General features: G+C 43.5%; 1 protein-coding gene across 1 annotated transcript in view; it reads left to right on the top strand.

The window, feature by feature from the left end:
* Nucleotides 1-1,982: 1,982 nt before the first annotated feature.
* LOC126480768 (dynein regulatory complex subunit 7) overlaps nt 1,983-22,316 on the top strand; it is a 441,023-nt gene continuing 420,689 nt past the window's right edge. Inside the window, exon 1 of the mRNA XM_050104064.1 lies at nt 1,983-2,104. Coding sequence (XP_049960021.1) covers nt 2,084-2,104 — 21 coding nt within the window. The 5' untranslated portion in view covers nt 1,983-2,083. The remainder of the gene's footprint in view (nt 2,105-22,316) is intronic.

Here is a 22,316-nt window from a genome sequence, read left to right as displayed (position 1 = left end):
AATGTAGTGGATGGAAGTTCGTTGACATTCCTTTTTACATATGGTTTCCACGTATGAGATAGTAGCTTGATGACGCTGAAGGGGACGAAATTAGCAGTAGCTGGATGACGCTGAAGAGGACGAAATTAGCTAATCGTTAAATTATGAAATAAAGTGGTTATTTCAAAGAAACGCAGGAAAAGAAATTCTCTCAAGAAACGATTACAAATCTATGAACGACTGCGTTTGGCGTGTATATTTAGGATGGGAACTGAACTTCTTGTTTCCTCTGCCTGCAGAAAACGTTGCACGCCCACTTCTTTGACACCAATGTATGCAGTACAATCGTGTACGGAATTTGGCCGAGGTCGAAAGATCAGTCTTTATGAGTGTTGTTTGTCGCAGCGCAGATTTGCTGGGCGCAACGCTAGTGTGCGGGGAAGACGTGTACCGAAGAGCAGGTGCACACGACAGTCACATAAAAAGATGTTTTCGGTTACAATATGTTACTCGGTTTGTTGACTGTCGACAAACAGTCATTACCAGTGAGCATCACTTGAGCTTAACCGATAGTGACGGCAGGTTAGTTTGTGATTCCGTCGGAGTGAACGTCATCTGGCGAGTTTGTTATTGTTTCGAACGTCATCTGCAGAGACTGTTATTATTTCATCCAGGCTTCAAGAACCTTTGCGACTCATGAGCAACTTGTGATCGAGTGCCTCGCAATGTATAAGCTATCAACAGCACCGTAGCTTTAGAGACAGATGTGGTGCCTTTCCTTAATCCAGTTCCTGGAAATGGATTATGCTCATCCACAATCTGCCAAGTGTTTTCGAGCCTTTTTCACTTCATCACAGATAGCACTTTTAGATGATTTGAAACTCCTGCGACTTGTGGTCCAGTAGGTAGTTCACTTGAACGTTAGGATCGTGTAGGAGCTGAGTGGAATGCCTTACATGAGGGAGTCGCCTTCTCTAAATGTTGATTTTGGACGTGCAATATTGTTTTATTGCTCTATTCTTTTACAGCTTTTTTCACATAGATGTAGGTCATATGCAGACTAAATTTAATTCAGTTCTCGTAACTCATACGCATTACTGAATTGTAGTAAAAGAGTTTCTTCATATTGCCGTAGGTGATATGTAGAATAAATTTCGTTCAGTTCTGGTGATTCTTACACGATCTGACAATTATGAGAGAGACAAGGACGTGGCCGAAGGGAGGAGGTCAGAGGGTCTGGACACCCCCACCCCTCCCCATTACCTAAATGAAATTACACACGATCTATTTGCCGTGCAGTGAAATTTAAAGATATTTTGGTTTTTCATCGTACGACGGAAAAGGGATAAGCGCTAACGATAGTTAACAAGACCGACGATAAATGTCACCTATCTATATATCGATAGTACTATCGGCTATCAGCATCCCTACTTTAACCAAGACCAAGTATTGCACATACAGCACGTTGTTGGCCTTATTCAAACCCATTTACGAGGGTTGGAACTTTAATAGTGGCAACTACTTATTTAGAGATCGTATGCTGTTCATTTATGGAACACAACCTATTGTCAGCTTAGAGCCAGAAGTGAACACTTTCTGCAGGATCTGACCATAATTTTGCACGACAGTGCTCAAGCACGTACAGTGCAAGCTGTTACTGATTTGTTTGACTGATGGGGCTGCTAAGTGCTATACCACTTATTGCACTCCCCTGACTTAAGCCCTCGTAAGTTCAACTCGATTTCTAAACTGAAGGAAACACCTCGCCGGCCGGTGTGGCCGAGCGGTTCTAGGCGCTACAGTCTGGAACCGCGCGACCGCTACGGTCGCAGGTTCGAATCCTGCCTCGGGCATGAATGTGTGTGATGTCCTTAGGTTAGTTAGGTTTAAGTAGTTCTAAGTTCTAGGGGATGATGACCTCAGAAGTGAAGTCCCATAGTGCTCAGAGCCATTTGAACCATTTTGAGGAAACACTTCACGGCATTCGCTTTAGAACTGCTACAAGTTCGTCGGGCAATAGACCGCGCTGCTCGAACTGTCAACACAACTGGCACTGCTAAGAGTGTCCTACGACTTCCACATCGCTGGCAACGGGTTATACACAATGCTGGTGACTACTTTGAAGGTCAGTAAAACTCTGAAACACGCTGTACGAGCTGTAAATAAATAGTTGCCACTATTAACGTTACAACTCTCGTATTATTTTATTATCAGTTCAATTCTTACTTGCAACTGAATTTATTGTAAGTGCTGATGTTTATTGTTTTTGTGCTATGTATTGTTGCGATAGTTTCTAATTAGGAATTATGACAACTTAAAAATATGTAGACACTGCTATAATACCCATATTACCTATCTATAGCAATTTACACTGAGGAGACGAAAGTCGTGGTATACCTCTCAATATCGTGTCGGACCTCCTTTTTGCCCGGCGTAGTGCAGCAACTAAACTTGGCATGGACTGAACAAGTCATTAGAAGTCTCTTACACAAATATTGAGCCACGATGCCTCTATAGCCGCTAGTAACTGCGAAAATGTTGCCGGTGCAGGATTTTGTTCAAGAACTGACCTCTCCATTATGTCCCACAAATGTTCGATGGAATTCATGTCGGGCGATCTGGGTGGACAAATCGTTCACGTGAATTGTCCAGAATGTCCTTCAAACCAGTTGGAAACAACTGTCGCCCAGTGACATAATGTCGTTGTTTGGGGACATGAACTCCATGAATGGCTGCAAACGGGCTTCAAGTAGCCGAACATTAGCATTTCCTGTCAATGATTGGTTCAGTTGGTCCAGAGGACCCACTCGATTGCAGGTACTCACAGCCCACTCCACCTTGCACAGTGCTTTTTTGATAGCGTGGGTTCAGAGCTTCGTGGGGTCTGCGCCACACTCGAATCCCACCATCAGCTCTTACCAACTGAAATCTGGACTCATCTGACCAGGCCACGGTTTACCATTCGTCTGTTTTCCAACCGATCTGGTCACGAGCCCAGGAGCGGCACTGCAAGCAATGTCCCGCTGTTAGGCCGATATTACACTATCAAATTTCTTTGTCAAAGATTTGATCAAAGATGTGATCCAATATTCCGTCCAATATATTTGACAATGATCTTTGACGTAGCGCTACAAGGGGTAGTACACTGTCATCAAATTTTTCGTCAAAGTTCAAGATGGCTGACAACAACTTGTTATTAACCGCAGCAGTTCTACGTACACCAATTGCATTGTGTGCACATGCGGAAAAGAAGTGGGGGAGAAAACGGAACCATACATACGAGGTTGACAGTCTTAAAAGTCCTGGGATTACAACTTGATAATAAATTCAGTTGGGAGGAGCACACCACAGAACTGCAGAAAGGCCTTAACAAATCTGTATTTGCAGTTCGAGTGTTAGCAGACATAGACAACGTAAAAATAAAAAAGCTTGCATACTTTCATTCCATAATGTCATATGGGATAATATTTTGGGGTAAATCTTGAAGTCAAACAAAAGTTTTCAAGATCCAAAAGCGTGTAATACGTATTATTTGTGGAGTAAATTCACGTACCTCCTGCAGAAACCTCTTCAAAGAACTGGGTATACTAACTACTGCCTCTCAGTATATTTACTTCTTAATGAAATTTGTCGTAAATAATATATCTCTTTTTCCAACAAACAACTCAGTTCATACATACAATACCAGGAACAAAAATGATCTGCACAAGGACTTAAAGCACTTACTTTAGTTCAAAAAGGGGTCCACTACTCAGGAACACTCATCTTCAATAATTTGCCAAGAAACATAAAAAATTTAGTTAGAAATACAGATCAGTTTAAAAGGAGCCTGAAAGACTTACTACTGGCCAACTCCTCCTACTCCATTGGCGAAATTTTTAACAGAAACAAATGATGTATTGTATTTATTCATACTATTAGTATTGTTATTTCAGCTTAAAAAAAATCAACATGTTCCACATCCACGAGGATCTCCTCCGCAGGGATATATGGAACGAAAAACTAATCTAATCTGGGCGAAGCCGTGGGTTTTACGACGACACGATAAAAGCATTCAACAAAACTTGTTACTTGAGCTTACAGTGGAAGACGTCAAGAATGAATGAGCATACATTTCTGTATGTGCTCAATGAAGTGTATCCTCATATCACAGAGCACAATATTCACTTAAGAACTGCTACATCTGCAGAAGACAGGCTCACTATAACACTCCGATTCCTTGCTACAGGAGAGGGTTATGTTAGGTTAGGTCAGGTTAGGTCTCCAATCTTCTTAATCTATTTTTGTATTCAGGGTGCCTCACGTTGTAAAGCGCCTCATCAGCTTCAGACATCTCTATTAATTTTGTAGTTGTCGGCACACACCAATTGTATTTACCGGCAATGGTTATAAAAACACTACAGACGACAGAATGCAGCAATGCTAGCGCTCCATGTGGTAACATGTCACATTGCAGTGAACAGAAGACAGGCAATTTCTTTGATCAATCTACAGCGAGGCCCTAGATTTGATCAAATATTGGACGACATTTGACAAAGTCTCTATTACACTATCAAATATCTTTGACAAAGATATTGGACAAAGAAATTTGATAGTGTAATACCGGCCTTAGCAAAGGTATTGCGATGGTCGTCTGCTGCCGTAGTTCACTAACGCCAGATGTCGCCGCACTGTCCTAATGGATACGTTCGTCGTAAGTCCGACATTGATCTCTGCGGTTATTTCACGCTGTGTTGTATGTCTGACAATTTTACGCAAACGCTGCTGCTCTCGGTCGTTAAGTGAGAGCCGTACCCACTGCGTTGTCCGTTGTGAGAATTAATGCCTGAAATTCGGTATTCTCGGCATATTCTTGACACTGTTGATTTCGTAGTATTGAATTCCCTAACGTTTTCCTAAAGAGACTGTCGCATGCGTCTGGCTCCAACTACCAATCCGCGTTCAGCGTCTGTTAATTCCTGTTCCGGCCATAATCACGTTAAGATGCTTTTCACAAGAATCGCCCGAGTTCAAATGACAGCTCCGTCAATAGACCTTTTTATACCTCGTGTACGCGATACTACCGCCATCTGTGTACGTGCACATCGTTATCCTGTGACTTTTGTCACTTCCGTGTAATATTAGCACTGGAGACTGGTAGAACTTTGGGGTTGCAGTATTTCAGTATTTCACAACGCAGCGGATCGGTAAACATCATTACAAATACTTTAAATTAAAATTAGTGCCTAGAAATATACTTCGATTTTTTACTTGAAAGAAGACACCACCATTTGACTGTATATTATTGTATTTCTTTCCTGTACAATCCACATTTCGGCTTTTACGTCATTATAGAGTAAAAGTCGAAATCTAGATTGTACAGAAGAGAAATACAGTAATACACAATTAAATGACGGTGTATTCTTTCAAAAAGTAGTGTATGACTATGGCTACTTTTTTACACTTGGAATTGTCTGTGTTGCCCAAAAATCACTTTGATCAACAAAAATTTCGCCCAAACGGCGATGGTTGCATTTCCTTAAAAATTCTGTCATTAGTAGACCATGTGTCAAAATCTCGTTCAATCTGATTACACGGGTGGTACTCAATTACGAAAGCCAGATTAGATATGGAACGATGGGTCAGTTTTTGTGGAGAGCCAAAGGGTTATGTGATAATTCGTTCGTTTCTAAAACATTTTTTCGTCAGTCTGCTTGAATTCGTCCGAGCCGACTCCACCCTGCATGACTACTGAAGGCTAACAAACACTGTCTGCCTATCGGTCAGTGTTTCTGCCTCACTCGAAGGCAAACGTTCTGCAGGAACTCTCCAGCAAGACTCAGACTGACTTACAACTTGCAACTGACAAAACATGCCCTGCTCGTGCACGTTTACTTACGCGCACGTCTCTTTTTCCTGGTGGCGCTGCCGCTGCAGGGGGCGTGATTTTTGCGGGCAGCGTGGATGGTTTGCACGCAGCGACGTTCCTGCTTCGGACGGACGTCCACGTTACTTCTGGTACCAGCTGTCGCGAGCTCGTCTTGTGTGGTATCTCGGTACACCACATTTTGTGGTTTCTCATTTTCAGTTTAGGCAAATGCCGAGTATGGTCCCTTTCTTATAGGCCACTGCTAGTTCCTTTCCTTCCTGACTCATTGCAATTCCCTTAAAGATGCAGCCTCTCTGCTTAAATGAAAAGAGCTGCATCGAAGGGGAGCCAAAATTCTTTTCAGCGACTCCCGGCACTAAAAGCCACAAAATAAATAAATAATAATCCAAATTTTCTCCTCGCTTAGGCCCATGTCTTTGTCTGCTGCGATGTTCTTTAATGCGGAAAATTACCTTTCTACATTGCAAGATCTGACAGAAGCACACTTTAATGAGGAAATTTGGGAAGTCTATGACCGAATAATTTCAGATCCTTTGCATTTTCGCAACCAAAAATTGCTCCAGCTGCTCAGTCGAACAGAGCTAAGCTTATTCCAACAGCCCTGTCGGTAATTATCACGATGTCTCAAAAAATTCGCGCTCGTCCGTTCCCGATCACTTCGTCAGCTGAAACCCATATTGAAAGAAGAATATTGTAAAATAACCGTGGAGGTTGAAGGGAGATTGGTGCATGACTGCTTCTTCGTAGTTTGCCAAACTACAACACTCCTAAGTAACGAGATTATATATCGGCTTGGTGATAACTCCGAGATCATTGTCGAATAAAATGGTTTGTCGTTTTTTTATAGGAATTATGAGAATAAATGGAAAACATGAGTCTTCGTAAGATCCTCTTTAAGAAATCGGACCCCCCTCCTGTCTACGCCCTTCAGAGAGAGAGAGAGAGAGAGAGAGAGAGAGCTGAATATCAGTAGTTGTTAAGAATTTTGAGTTTAGGTGTTTCAGCTAGAAAATTACGTACCGGCGCTAATATAAAAGTAACAGCGCCAACATGATGTAAAAAAAGCTGAGAATTCTGTTCAAGCGCCCATACGCTGCCCAAAGACTATCTGTAGGATTTCTCGAAAACTGAACATTCCGCTTACACGAGTGCAGTACACAATGCAGGAGCAGGCTTGCCACCGTGTACTCCGTCTTGGGAATGGAGGTAGTGTCAGAGGACAGGAACTTCGTGGGTGGGTAACGGCCAACGGTGAATTTATTCCACAAATTTTCTGAGTGTTTAAGAGTGATTAATCGACAGTAAACGTCACACGTCGGCTACTAAAAATCACAACACTAGTACTGACAGCTAATTTCAGCGCCCTTTTTCAATTAACATATTTGACGATGTAATCGATAAGCTGCTTGTTGGTCCAGTTATTGCGGAATGGGGAACATTACTTACGATTTTTTACGTAACCTGCTACCAAAATAAGTGTATGATTTTTTTGGCAACAAGGGCTAGAACGTACTTTCAATATGATAGAGTTCCTGCACTATCCTGTCTCTGTGTCGTCCGCGCCGGTATTGTTGCAACTCGCTAAAGACCACTCGACCTTTTCTGCTGTTGATCGTTGTTCGTGTGGATTGTTAAAGACTGAAGCCAATAGACATAAAGTGCGAAAAAGGGAGAAGTTCTTCGCATCGCCTGTTAAATGGTTGTGCGCGTTAAAGAAAAACTATTCTGAGGCGCAATTAGCTACATGTCAGGTGCCTACCGATCTGCAAAATGCGCCCAAGTTTGCTCTGGCAGCTTTGAACACGAGCTGTAAGACGAAGCTGATAGTTGAACGTAACACGTAGCCTTATTTTAGTTTACAGTCACCTATACTGACAGTTCCAAATAGCTTCGTCTCGGAAACCTATACGAGTAGAACACTCGTTGAAACTGTACTTTTGCTACACGGCAGTCCGCAGCCACTTATTACGGTCGTCAGATTGTCGCCGCCTCGGTCGTTTGACGCACGCATATGCGAGCGCCCGCCGCCATTTCCGCGCCGCAGTCACACAAAGCGCGCGAGAGCGGGCCACGTGGGACCCGCGGAGTGCGCGGGGCAGGCCCGGCGACCGGAAGACGCTGCACGCACTTCCTGCGAGACGCAGCGCCGCGGCCGTGGCGGCGACACCTGCCACGTCCAAGGCCGGCGGCGCACGTGGCCGGCACTGCTGTTCGACGACACGGCAGCGGTCGCAGTGGCGCTGCGACTTCGTAGCGTGTCATTTCGGCCAAACATCAGAGGGTGGTGGTGGTGGTGGTTAGTGTTTAACGTCCCGTCGACAACGAGGTCATTAGAGACGGAGCGCAAGCTCGGGTTACGGAAGGATTGGGAAGGAAATCGGCCGTGCCCTGTCAAAGGAACCATCCCGGCATTTGCCTGGAGCGATTTAGCGAAATCACGGAAAACCTAAATCAGGATGGCCGGAGACGGGATTGAACCGTCGTCCTCCCGAATGCGAGTCCAGTGTGCTAACCACTGCGCCACCTCGCTCGGTTCCATCAGAGGGTGTTGCGGCCAATGTCGATACGTCGACCACACATTGGCGCAACGTTGTTTGTTTTGACTGTCGTCTCGAAACACGAGTTTGTTCGTCGCCTGTACTTCCAGGTTGGATTTTTGCGATCGCGATGTCTCAGAAACAGTGGACAAACATGAAAGTTCTGGCGTTGCCTTGAACTATACTAGTAAGATATACGTTTGTGGAATCAAAAAATGGCTCTGAGCACTATGGGACTTAACAGCTGTGGTCATCAGTCCCCTAGAACTTAGAACTACTTAAACCTAACTAACCTAACGACATCACACACATCCATGCCCGAGGCAGGATTCGAACCTGCGACCGTAGCAGTCGCGCGGTTCCGGACTGCGCGCCTAGAACCGCGAGACCACCGCGGCCTTTGTGGAATCGCTACACAGAGAATTTAGTCGTGGTTGCAATAAAGATGATTTTATAGTTCTTGATCTGCGACACTTTTTGCCTGTATTTAAAGGCATCTTAGGCAAAGGAACTTTGGGTAAATAATCATCTCATGAAATGAGGAATCAAACGTATAAAATTACACTTAGGCAAGAATGGGCCGAGTGCATGTATAACGCTAAAATACGGAACAGTGCCGATAGCCGCAATTTGTACTTTGTGATGATTATTGCAGTAGTGTGGTGACACACCACCAGCGAATAATGCTAGTAATGATATTACTATCACATTGTTATTATTATTATTGGCTGTACCAGTGCAGCGAGTTTGAGAATTGAGTGGAATGACTTTTTTTTGTGGAGTCGTGCTTCAACGAACCACAAAAATCTCAGTGTCTATGTCGATCCATGGGAGAACATCCACAAAAATTCAGTGTGGATAGAACTGTAGCAAAAAGAGATTCATTATTTCGGTCTTTCAAGGCGTTAAATACCGCTTTGAAATCTTCAACTTTTATAGTCCTGTCTTCCTCAGTTGCGTGTAATATTACGGTATATTAATAATTTTTACTTATGGACCGTCTGACAGCAACTGAATAAAACACAGTTTTAGTGCCATACGCGTTTCGCCTTTATTTTCTGCAAGGCATCATCAGTGGCCTGGAATATGTACATATGTTAGCTATTTTATTTACATTTTTGTCATTGTGCCTATAGGTTATAAACAGTTCTGGTGGTTGGTATTTCCTATTACGTAGTAATGTTTTGAACTGTACTTACAGGTTGCGTGTACAATTTCCTACATATTATGCTCCTGTTGCATTTTTGGTGTTGTTCTTCTTCTTATGAACGCCAATTTGCGGTTTTTTCCCCATTCCACAACACTATGCACTGAACGCTTGTTTTAAAGCAATGTTTTGGTTTCTGTTGCCGACTGTCAAATGTTTTTACCAAAGATCGAATGTTATTGCCAAACTTATGAGTGTAACTATTGAAGTATCTGTGGTCTGTTCGTGTATGCATTTGTGTGTGTGTGTGTGTGTGTGTGTGTGTGTGTGTTATATATATTTTTTTGTGCTGTGTGTGCGTGTGTGTATTTTGGTGTTTATATATTGCTGTGTGTGTGTGTGTGTGTGTCTTCAGATGATGTGGGGAAGAGTTTTTTTTTATGTTATCATTTCCTTTACTAACTGTAGTAGGGAGCCTGTGCTGATGTGTGTTTGTTCACTTATCACATGTTTGTTTTCTGCTATGGCTTTCTGGATGTGGAAGTTTTCTTGCATTTGTATAAGATGTTTGTCATGGTTGCTTAGCCTCATTATTTTCATTTCTTGTTCCATGTTTGTAGGATGATGGTTGTAGTGTTTTAAATGCTCTGCAAATATGGAATGGTTTGTTTCATACTTCCAACATCTGATATGTTCTTTGTATCTTGTTTGAAAATTCCTGCATGTCATGCCTATGTATACTGCATCACAACTTTGACATTCAAGTTTATATATTCCTGACTGTTGGAATTTGTCTCTCTTGGCAGCTGACTGGCTTAGGTGTGATTGAAGGGTTTGCCCAGGCTTATATGCTATTTTGAAGCCCTGTCTCTTTAGTATGTTTGCAACTCTGTGTGTTAGTTTATGTGTGTAGGTCATGGTGTACCATCTGGTTCTTTTCAGTGTGGTGTTGTCATTGTGTGTGTTTGTTGAGTGTGTTTGTAAATTTTCAGCTTGTGGGTTCTTTTGTATTGTGGAACTGTTGTGTTTGTTTTTTATTTGTGTTTTTATTTTTTGATTGAGCTTGTGTACCACATGTGTGTCATACCCGTTGTTCCTAGCTATTTGTATGATTGTACTCATTTCAGCTATGTCAAGCATTCCCTGTCAACGTGCACAACAGGTTCAAGAAAATACATCTGAGACTCCATACGACGATACAGCATATAAAATTCAACAAAACATGCAAAAAGAACGATTTAATTCCAAGTTACATTAATGTAAAGGTTAAAAACAGTTCTACAGTGGCACAAAAATCGAAATCATTTGCAGAACGATATTGGTTACTGCATGAAATTAAGATGCTCTATTCGAAAAAACAGCACCTAAACATGATGCTCTATGAGACTCATCTAGAATTGGCAAAAAACGTAGGAAACGCCGCAGTTTTCATGGCACTAGTAGAAAATACTGAACACAACACATACACAGCAATGAAACATTTACAAACCAAACATAAACAGATGATAATGAAACTAACAGTAAAAAAGACGCAAAAACACATTTACATTTTAAATGTGAAACCACATTAACACCAACACACATTCCATCCACGCTTAGTTAACCTAACAGAGACAGAATTACACAAAAATGAAAAAATGCTCTTGGAAAAAGGTTTGAAACACTGCACCAATAGCAAAGTGAACAATCAATACATAGAAAATCTCATAGTAGAAACCGAACACATCCTTACACGTGAAGAACAACAAAATAATTGTGAAATAAACATAGGACTGACGAGAGAACTAGTAAAAGAAGAAATAAAAGGCATAATAAAACAAACACAGCAGACATACAAAAAGAACAACCAAACAGAAGCAGCTACTATGAAAAGATTAAAACAAAAGTTAACAGACAATAACGTATTAATAACAAGAGCAGACAAGGGAAATGTAACAGTACTCATGGATAAAGAGCAATACATCACAAAAACCAAGGAATACATAAACACCAACGCCATACAAAAACTGAAGTCAGATCCAACTACACGATTCCAGGTAAATGTGAAACGAACACTGAAAAACATTCAACACACACTCACAGACAAACAGAAATACTACTTAACACAGAAAAACCCACAAGCACCGACACTCCGCAGTCAACCGAAAGTACATAAAGACGGAATGCCAATGAGAGCTGTTATCAACTTCAAGAAAGCCCCAACATACCACATAGCCAAACACCTCCAAAAGTTAGTTACAAAACACTATAAAGTAGAAAACAACAGAACAGTGATAAACACAGGAAACCTAATAGAAAACATACAGAACATACAGGTACCACACACAGCATCACTGATTTCATTCGATATAGAAAATATGTATACCTCCATCCCTATCACAGAAACAATAGAAATCATAGAACAAAATCTCTCATCCCACAGCAACCTCACCTCAGATGCAAGAAAAGAAATAACAGAAATGCTCAGACTGACAACTGAACAAAACTACTTTCAGTTTGAGAAAGAATATTATCTACAAACTGATGGACTGCCCATGGGATCCCCAATATCAGGAACACTAGCAAACATTTTCATCAGTCACCTAGAAAATCAGATATTTGATAAGATAACCACAAATGAAAGTTTCAAAATCATATATTGGTACAGATACATGGATGACATTATTTGTCTGGTAGATGAGCCAAGTGAAAAAATAGATGAACTCCATTCAGAAATAAACAAAGCTCATCAGAACATAAAATTCACACTTGAAAAAGAAAATCAAATAAATTTTCTTGACATTACAATTAAAAAAGAAAACGGTAAACATACATTTAACATCTTTAGAAAACCAACAGCCACAGACACAATAATACATTCCACATCCAACCACCGCCACAGCCAGAAACTTGCAGCACTAAGACACATGTTACATAGATTAAACAGAATCCCACTCAGCAAGAGAAACTATGAACAAGAAATGATACAATCATACAAATAGCTAGGAACAACGGGTATGACACACATGTGGTACACAAGCTCAATCAAAAAATAAAAACACAAATAAAAAACAAACACAACAGTTCCACAATACAAAAGAACCCACAAGCTGAAAATTTACAAACACACTCAACAAACACACACAATGACAACACCACACTGAAAAGAACCAGATGGTACACCATGACCTACACACATAAACTAACACACAGAGTTGCAAACATACTAAAGAGACAGGGCTTCAAAATAGCATATAAGCCTGGGCAAACCCTTCAATCACACCTAAGCCAGTCAGCTGCCAAGAGAGACAAATTCCAACAGTCAGGAATATATAAACTTGAATGTCAAAGTTGTGATGCAGTATACATAGGCATGACATGCAGGAATTTTCAAACAAGATACAAAGAACATATCAGATGTTGGAAGTATGAAACAAACCATTCCATATTTGCAGAGCATTTAAAACACTACAACCATCATCCTACAAACATGGAACAAGAAATGAAAATAATGAGGCTAAGCAACCATGACAAACATCTTATACAAATGCAAGAAAACTTCCACATCCAGAAAGCCATAGCAGAAAACAAACATGTGATAAGTGAACAAACACACATCAGCACAGGCTCCCTACTACAGTTAGTAAAGGAAATGATAACATAAAAAAAACTCTTCCCCACATCATCTGAAGACACACACACACACACACACAGCAATATATAAACACCAAAATACACACACACACACACACACACACAGCACAAAAAAATATATATAACACCAAAACACACACACACAAATGCATACACGAACAGACCACAGATACTTCAATAGTTACACTCATAAGTTTGGCAATAACATTCGATCTTTGGTAAAAACATTTGACAGTCGGCAACAGAAACCAAAACATTGCTTTAAAACAAGCGTTCAGTGCATAGTGTTGTGGAATGGGGAAAAAACCGCAAATTGGCGTTCATAAGAAGAAGAACAACACCAAAAATGCAACAGGAGCATAATATGTAGGAAATTGTACACGCAACCTGTAAGTACAGTTCAAAACATTACTACGTAATAGGAAATACCAACCACCAGAACTGTTTATAACCTATAGGCACAATGACAAAAATGTAAATAAAATAGCTAACATATGTACATATTCCAGGCCACTGATGATGCCTTGCAGAAAATAAAGGCGAAACGCGTATGGCACTAAAACTGTGTTTTATTCAGTTGCTGTCAGACGGTCCATAAGTAAAAATTATTAATATACCGCTTTGAAAATTTTGAACTAAGTAAGTACATAATATCACTTGAGTCGATATTTTAAAAAGGAACTTTAGGCTCTTTAAACTGTCTCCTCTGGCAAGGAATCGAAACTACCAATACGGACTTTTACTTGCATAGCTTTCCTCGAAAAGTATCTTTCTTTTTTATTTTGGGTTCAATCGTTCGAAGAAGCAGCTCAGAATTTGTTGTTGCTACAACAGAAGTTATAAAACTGTTTTGAAGATTCGTGCATCAAATGGCCTAATAACTGACATCCATCATACGTGCAACAATAATTAAAAATAAAAGTTCCTGAAATTTTAATTATATCGTAATTGATAACTTTCCCCTTATTTACTGATTACGAAATGTCTTAAGGTTTATAGCCCACAATCTTCTTTTACATTTGTCCTTCTTTTGTTCTGGAGTGACAAAATATTATTATTCACGCCCAGAAGCAAGTGTGTACCGGACGCTGTCTGTGCCTCATGCATACTTACATTGCCTCTATATGAACAACGCTTTTACAAAGACAGTGAACGTAACATGGTAAAACCCGCCCACCCGTGTCCGAGGACGCTAACAAACACTTGTGTGATGGCGCTCGACCCTGTTCTAATCCTGGTGGCGAAAGAAATTTTCAAAGCCAGTATTTCGCCGAAACTTTCCGCAGTGCCTCACGAAGAGTGGGCGTGTGACTCTGCTGATGGCGATCCAGCGCCCGATGCGGACGTTAAGCTTGGCTTCATGTGGCTCAAATTCAGGGAGAGTAGTCCATGTGCCGGCGCCTGGCTTCACCTTCTCCCTCCTCGCATCATCACAAAAATTACACTGCACTACACACATACACACACACACACACACACACACACACACACACACACAATGCATAAATCGCCAAGTTTTTAAAAAGAATTACTAGTTTTGCCATAAAACAGTGATCTTTCGAATCTACAATAGAAGGAAAAAGAAAACATTAGTGTTACAAACTACGAGAACCCACGAGTCATCTGGGTCTTCGTCTGACTGACTTCACACACCTACGGAAACAGATCACTCCTTAGGAGCCAGTCCTGAGTATTTAAGTTATGCAACGGAATTTAATAAAATGCGATCATTTATGTGGCCCTGAGTGCTATATCCTGAATGGCGGTCATTTAACTTTCTACTAGGGGCGTTGAGTAAGTTTTGGAACATATTTTATTCTCGTCCAGTTCCCGTGGAAAAAATGCGGAATTTGTTGTGAGACATCGTGGAATATTCCCGCTGCACGACTTACGGTTTGATGACATTCCGAACGGTGGTGGCGCTATTGTAGCCTTCCAAACGGCGTCTCCAAAGGAGGTGCGTTCCAAGCAGAGAGCTGTCATTAAATTTCTTTTGGCTGAAAACCAAAGCACCGCAGATATTCGTAGGCGCTTGCAGAATGTCTACGGAGATCTGGCAGTGAACAAAACACGTCGAGTCATCGGACGAGGCGTCTATCATCATCGCGACGAGGTCGAGCAGACCTGTCCGCCGACCGCACACAACTGTGAGGCTTGCAGTGTTGGAACGTGTGGACACTCTCATTCGAGATGACGGACGGATCACAACCGAACACCTCGTTACGAAAATGAACTACTGTTGGTAGTGCTGACACACCCTTCCACCAGTTGAGGTGCTCAACGGTGTAAGATCAATAAGGACCACTTGTGCGGAATTCGCGTTACGATGCTGATCGTCAAAATTTTTTGTCGAACATCGTCACAGACGACGAAACATAGGTTCATCAGTTCGAACCGGAAGCAAAACGGCAATCCATGGAGTGATGCCACACCACGTCTCCTACGAAGAGAAGTTTCAAAGCCGCACCCTCAGCCAGTGAAGTCACGGCGAGACGGTCTTGTGTGACTCTGAATTGGTTACTCTGTTCGATTTCTTGCCTCGTGGAGTAGCGGCCAACTCTGAAGTTTACTGTGATACCCTCATTAAAGTGAAGAAACGACATCAGCTGTCCCCAAAAAAATGCAAATGAACGTCTCCTTCTCTATGACAACGCAAGGCCTCACAAAAGTCTGCGCATCCACGTGGAGCTCATAAAACTTTATCAGACTGTTCGTCTTCGTCCTCCCTAAAACACCGAATCTGGCACCGTTCGACTTCCAACTATCTGGCCCAATGGACGATACACTCCGTGCAGCATGTGCATGACGGGGAGGTTACTGATGCAGCACGACGCTGGCTCTGACGTCGGGTACCGCGCGGGCATACACGTGGTGTAAGGCAGTCACACTGAACACAGATAATGTCGATAAATAGGGTTTTGTTGTCAAAAGAGTGGCGAATACTCTGGCGCAAAGGAATTCTGAATAAAACCAACCTCTTTGCAGAAAAAACGTGTCTCATTAGTTATTGAACGCCCTCGTGTTACTCGTACCAATGAACATGGGCTTCATTAACTACAAAAATCACTGGATAAAATACATTTATAATTTATTCCACAATTCACATATTAAACCTTGAAGGGATTAAACATTCATTAGCAAAAATTTCGACTCAAGTAGTACATACGTGATTACGTTAATGACAGTACGTAATCGTAGCAATTTGGTTACGACGGTTCACTATCACTGTTATTAAATCGCGAAGTCAAATGACAAGTATGCAGTGACTGGAGGCATTTGGCTGACAGCAAGTGAAGACAAGCATATTGCTCGGGCACAGTGACCAATAGACGATTCGCCATTTCAATAAAAGTTTATAAGTTATCACACCTAACCGCCCTTATCATGCAGTGGTGCTCAGTCCGGAACCGCGCGACTGCTAGGGTCGCAGGTTCGAATCCTGCCTCGCGCATGGATGTGTGTGATGTCCTTAGGTTAGTTAGGTTTAAGGAGTTCTAAGTTCTAGGGGATTGATGACCTCAGATGTTTAGTCCCATAGTGGTCAGAGCCATTTGAACCATGCAGTGGTCGGTTTCGAACAACAGTGGTGTAACTCTAGGGGGCCCTCCGTCTTTGCCGGTTGGGTGTGCGCTCTTCTGAGTCTGTCTGACTCCGAATATAGCTCGTGAATCTCCACCCTAAATATCCTCATTCGAATCTCCGTTCTCCAGTTTGCAAACCCGAATGTATGTACCGAATGTATGACCCCAAATGTCGAATAACGCATTCCTCCAGGCGTGGCGATAGTTTTGAGCGTGTTTCAACCTTCCAACCAACCGCCAGATCTTCCACCAACTCTGACCAGTGGTACATTTTGTTAATATTTTCCACCCACCCTGCAGTAGCTCCATGCTCTTCTCTCAGTCAAATTCTTTTCCAGTCCTCAAAGTCTCAAAAGTGAAAATGAAGACTTACGTCACAGACCATCTAGCAGTGTCGGGCCATGCTTTTCCCGCTGCTGCATTGTCGCCGTCTTGGGAAAACAAAAAGGAAAATAACGCCCTACTTTCTCGGCGTCGACTTGGGAGACCACCAGGTACGAAGTAAAGACACAGTTGCGGTACGCTTTCCAAAGATGGTATCACCAGCTGGGCCCTATACTTCTGAGCACCCAAAGAAGCTGACAGCACTTGTAGATACTAAATGAACGGTACACTTCTCTTTAAGATAATGACGTTTTATTAGTCAGCACAGCAGCAAGAGACGCACTAGATGTCACATATACTACTACAGCCCCGCTTTTTATTGCTACACAACGGGTGTCCTTTAACTGCACAGGCACCCATGCTCGCACCACAGCGGTTAGAGGCGTACTGATTGATGGAGAGCGCGATTTACACTATTGGTCGTTCACGATGGTGCTAATGGATAGGTGCGGAGTGAACTGGAAGCTGAGGTCGCTACACCACACCCCCACAAGGAAAAGAAAAAGACGTTTCGACTATAAATGTCTGTTGGGCCGACACGGAACCGCACTTCCCTTCCGCAACGCGTTTCTGTTGTGGCTGGATGATGGTGGAATGGCTGGTGTTAAGGTGACTGCTGCATCTGTGTGGGCTGTGGCTGGTCTCTTCCCAGGCGGGTGACACTGCTCTGGGTGACGTTGCAGTGTCAGTGGCTGCACTGGGGCGCACGCTCTGTGTCCAGGGGGGCCTGCTCTTAGACAGGCTGGTTTGCACTGTTCGATGAACGTTGCTGTGTCTACCACTTTAATGCGGAGCGCGCATGTCCTATCATTTCGTCCCGTAACTGCATTTGGCCCTTGGTGGGGTGATTCCAGTGTTCTGTGGAGTAGGCTACCTTGGAGAAAAACGTTCTCCGTCATTGCCAGGTCTTTGAAAATGAATGTAGCCTTCTTTCCGTGCCCTGTTGTTCCACTCGGTCGTAAGGCCTCCATTTCCTTCTGGAATTCCATGAGGAAACCATGAGTTAAATGTGGGGAGCCAGGTTGTTGATTGAAAATCTCTCCTGGGAGATGCAGAGGTTCGCCATTCACCAGCTTTGATGCAGAAGCCAGCTGGTCTTCTATTAATGCACTGCGCAATCCCAACAGCGCTACCGGAAGGGCGTCAATCCACGAGTCCTTCGTGCGTCACATTATAGCTGCCTTCAAGTAACGATGTAGGCGCTCCACAATACCTGTTCACAGCTGCGTGATGTGATGAAGCTGTAAGGCGGCAAGATTTTGCCAGCATAAATTTAATACTCTATAAATTCTTTTCTATATTTATATTAAATCAGTGTTTACGATGCACAATAGGATTATTAATTATTTGATTGGCTGATACTGGCGAGCACCACGTACCAACAATTTTTGTGATACTGCATGTCTCGGAGTTGGATCTGAGCGTTGACAGAAAGTTTGACGTGGGCAATGCGTTCCTCAGAATCCACTGTCGGCAAGGGGCTGATATTTACTGCCCTGAGAGAGAACAGAGCGACGAGGCAGCGGCTTACAACACCGGAGGCTGCATTAACCCTCGTAGCACGGGCAGCGCGGGCGGGAGGTTGCACTCTGGTTGGTCGGAAAAAGAAGGTTTCGAAATACCGCGCCTGTCGGAAGAGCATCGGCTGTGGAACAAGGTGAAAAGACATCCGTTTTAGTGCGAAGGAATGCGTGAGGTCACAAACGACGGTCGCGAGCTAACCTCCGAGGCATCGTCTCATGGGAAGCGCTGGGGTATGCTTCCCACCGACTAGCACAGACGTCTGTTTGATTGGCAGTGTGATAAGGATGTAGGAGCATGAATGGAAGCTTCCATAAAATATTCTGAAAGGAGTTTGAGCTTCAGGCAATTTGCTACCAGATTCGTGACCCATTTAGTGGGAGGTAATGTAGCAGCTGCAGTGCTTCGTCGCGTGAACTAAACGTAGACGTCGCGTACAGACACACTTCTGTGCGGGGATCTATCGAAGACACTTATTTCCGGGGACCGAGCTAGGGACTTCGCTGGTGAGATCCACAGTGGAGAATCTGGCTGTGTGATTATGAAAAGTGTTGATTTCGCCACAAGGAGCGCCCAAAGTAGTTTCTCTGTGAACAGAGTCGTTATTCTGTTTACTCGAGTTACCACTATTTAACTGTGTGTAGAGTCTGACGCACATTGCAGAGCTTCTATACGGAAGAACACTTGAGTGGAATCCTATTTCTGACTACTGAGCAAACAGAAATCTGGGCTCGTGTTCTGTCTTGTACTGAGGTAATTTCATCCATAGGAGTTCGTGGATGGCCCACTGTGCAGGCAGTGATTGCAGGTACGCCATGTCCATTATCCTCACAGCTGCCAACACCCCAGCGAGCAGATCATCGGTGCAGTATAACTGATGTCTTTACTTCAACAGGTGGTATGCGTACTTTGATTCGGCGGGCAGGGAAACGTTCACAGTAAATGTGTTTATTTCGTTTGATTGGCCACGGACCTTGTTCTGAAAGTGCCTGCCACTCACCGCTAATCAGTGTCAGCCAACTTTGTGTAATTTGTTGACTTTTGAAAGCACTGGAAGCTCGTATTTTTTTGAACACGTGTTACTACTTCTTCGTTGAAAACTAGCAGACCGGGTCCACTATATGCATAAGGGCCCAGAAAAATGTAGAGACACTCTTTGATAGTCGATATTAATGGAACAAAATGACATACCGTTAGAATTCCTGCACGGGGGGAAGGTCATTTTTTGTGTTCAAAGTGACCCCCGTTAGCAGCCAAACAACATCGATGTTGCTGAACTGTTGATCAAACTACGGCTGTCAGTGTTGCCGGTGAGATGGCCACGCAAGACGCCTCGATGGCTCTCGTAACTCATTCAGAGTAGCTGGCTTCTGTTGATAAACTTCATTTTTCAAGGTCCTCCATAGGTAAGAGGCAAGAGGTATAAGGTCTGGAGACTGTGGTGGGTAGTCAAGAGTCCCTCTTCGACCTATCCATCATTCGCGTAAATTTCGCCGAAGTAGGCTGTGACATCTCTGTTGTAGTGAGGCAGAGCGCCATCCTGTTGTGGGTAAAATCCTTCATTTCCAAACACCTATTGGAGGGTAGGTATAATCGATGTTTGCAGCATATGAAGATACACCTTACCGCTTACGGTACGTTGAAAGTAGAATGGGCCAATTAAACCGCGCGATGACCGACCAGACCAGACATTAACACCCGGTAGACTAACATGTTCGTCCAAGTGAACGTGAGGATTTCAGGAGCGCAGTACACGTAGCTGTGGCGGCTTACAGTACCGCTCAGTGTGAATTTCGCCTCGTCCGACCAGATAATCGTCCCTGCAAATCGTTCATCCTAGCGAAGCATGCCTTCAAACCACTCGCAGCACTCCATCATTCGATCCGGATCATCCTCTTTCATAGCGGATATCGAGCTTGGAATGCACACTTTCCACTTTCAGCCTTCAGAATTCGCCGTACGCTTGGTCGGCTTATCCCTCTTTTACGTGCACCCTGCTTCACAGATTTTTGAGGTGACCTACTAAAATGTTGTTACACACAAGCGCTGGAAGTTGGACTTGATGCTTTCGGTCGGCCAGATTTTTCCATATGCACATCCTGAACAGTACGGTCAGCTTCAAATGCATCCCTAATTCGATAAATTGTTGTACGTGTTGGTGGCTGAGTTCCGTGCACATTACGGCATTGCTGTTGTACCTCCATCATGTTTCCGGACGTCCAGTACCACTTCAGTTCTTCGTTGCGTTGCTCAAAAAACAATCTTGCTTCATTCATTGCTGCACTGTCGTCTACAGGAGCTCTGTTGAGAAAACTGGACTACGGTACCGCGGAAAATTGCAACGATATGTCATTTTGTTCCAAAGATAATAAGTGTCAAAGAGTGTCTACATTTTATTGGATCGCTCTGTATTTAACTGACTTATTGCAAGTCACAGGAGCGAGCAAGATGGTCGTTGATGTAGCGGAAACAAATCATCTGTCTTCTCTAAGGCCTCGAGAAAGGGTGTATGTCTGCGGGTGGCGGCAAGTGAGAAGGAAGAGAAGAGGAACACGGAAAGGTGTGCGTGTGATGCGTTCATATCGGACAGACCTCTGAGCTAGGAAGGAGCCTCAGCGAAGAGAAAGAGGTGGTGGAAACGGGAAGCGAGAAGCTGTGATAGCCGCAGCACCCTTGACAAGACATAACAATGAGACCTAATTGTTACTAGTGAGAGACGAGAAGGGACAATTGTGCGCAGTCGTAATCGGAGCGAGGTGCTGCATCGGTCTCTCGTCTGGGAGGACTGGGCTTCAAACCTCTGCTCTCCACCCACATTCATGTTTTCCGTAAATCGGTTAAGGAAAGAGTCAGGGTGGTTCATTTGAAATACCCAAGACTTAAATTTCCTTTCCAACGTACTTTTCCTTTTTTCCAGACTGTTGTGAAGCAGTTTTAACGTTGGTCGAGAAATACCCTGTTTTCTCTCACATCATATCCAATGTTTCAAAACATCGTTGAAGATTAAGTTATTAACGGACATTTTGTCTTTGCAGGTGTGTCGTGTCTGTTACGGTTATTACTGCAGTAGTTTATCTGTTTATATGATACGGACAGTTTAGGCCTGATGTGTGTGTTGCAGTTAGTCGCGGCGCACGTTAAATCATTATGGATCAATGATCGAACTCGTCCGTGGTTTCAATGTCAACCGTGCCGCATACTGTTCTCGAAAGCAGATTTCAGTCTTTTACCAGGCGGGTTGTTTCTGTGTGTGTAGCCCTGGGAGCGGCTGCCAATGACAGTGTGAGACCCTAGGGGTCAGGTGCCGTCGATTTCGAGTGCATTGCTTTGTACGCGGTCGGGAGCCGCCCCAGCTGTTTTATCATTGTCGGAATGGCGCGGCGCCGCTCCCCTGGGCGGCCAGGCCCCCACAAAGAGGGCGGGCGAGCCGGCCGGTCGCCGCAGTATAATAAAACTGGACAGCCGCTGACCCAGTGACTGCGTGGCCGGGCCCGCCTGCCAGCTGTTTGCCGCTGCCTGCCTGTCTGTCTGCTGCCCGGCCGGCGGTGCCGTCCAACTCTGGCTGCGCGCTGCACACTCCCAACAGCTGACCGCTGCACACTGCTGCTTGACACGCGGTTTCTCTGTTCCGAATGGCTGTCATTTGCCTCTGTAAATGCTGTGGC

This window comes from Schistocerca serialis, chromosome 5 (genome assembly GCF_023864345.2).
Source record: "Schistocerca serialis cubense isolate TAMUIC-IGC-003099 chromosome 5, iqSchSeri2.2, whole genome shotgun sequence".
NCBI lineage: Eukaryota > Metazoa > Arthropoda > Insecta > Orthoptera > Acrididae > Schistocerca > Schistocerca serialis.
Note: the sequence above shows the minus strand (reverse complement) of the source record. Positions and strands in the feature narration are given on the sequence as shown.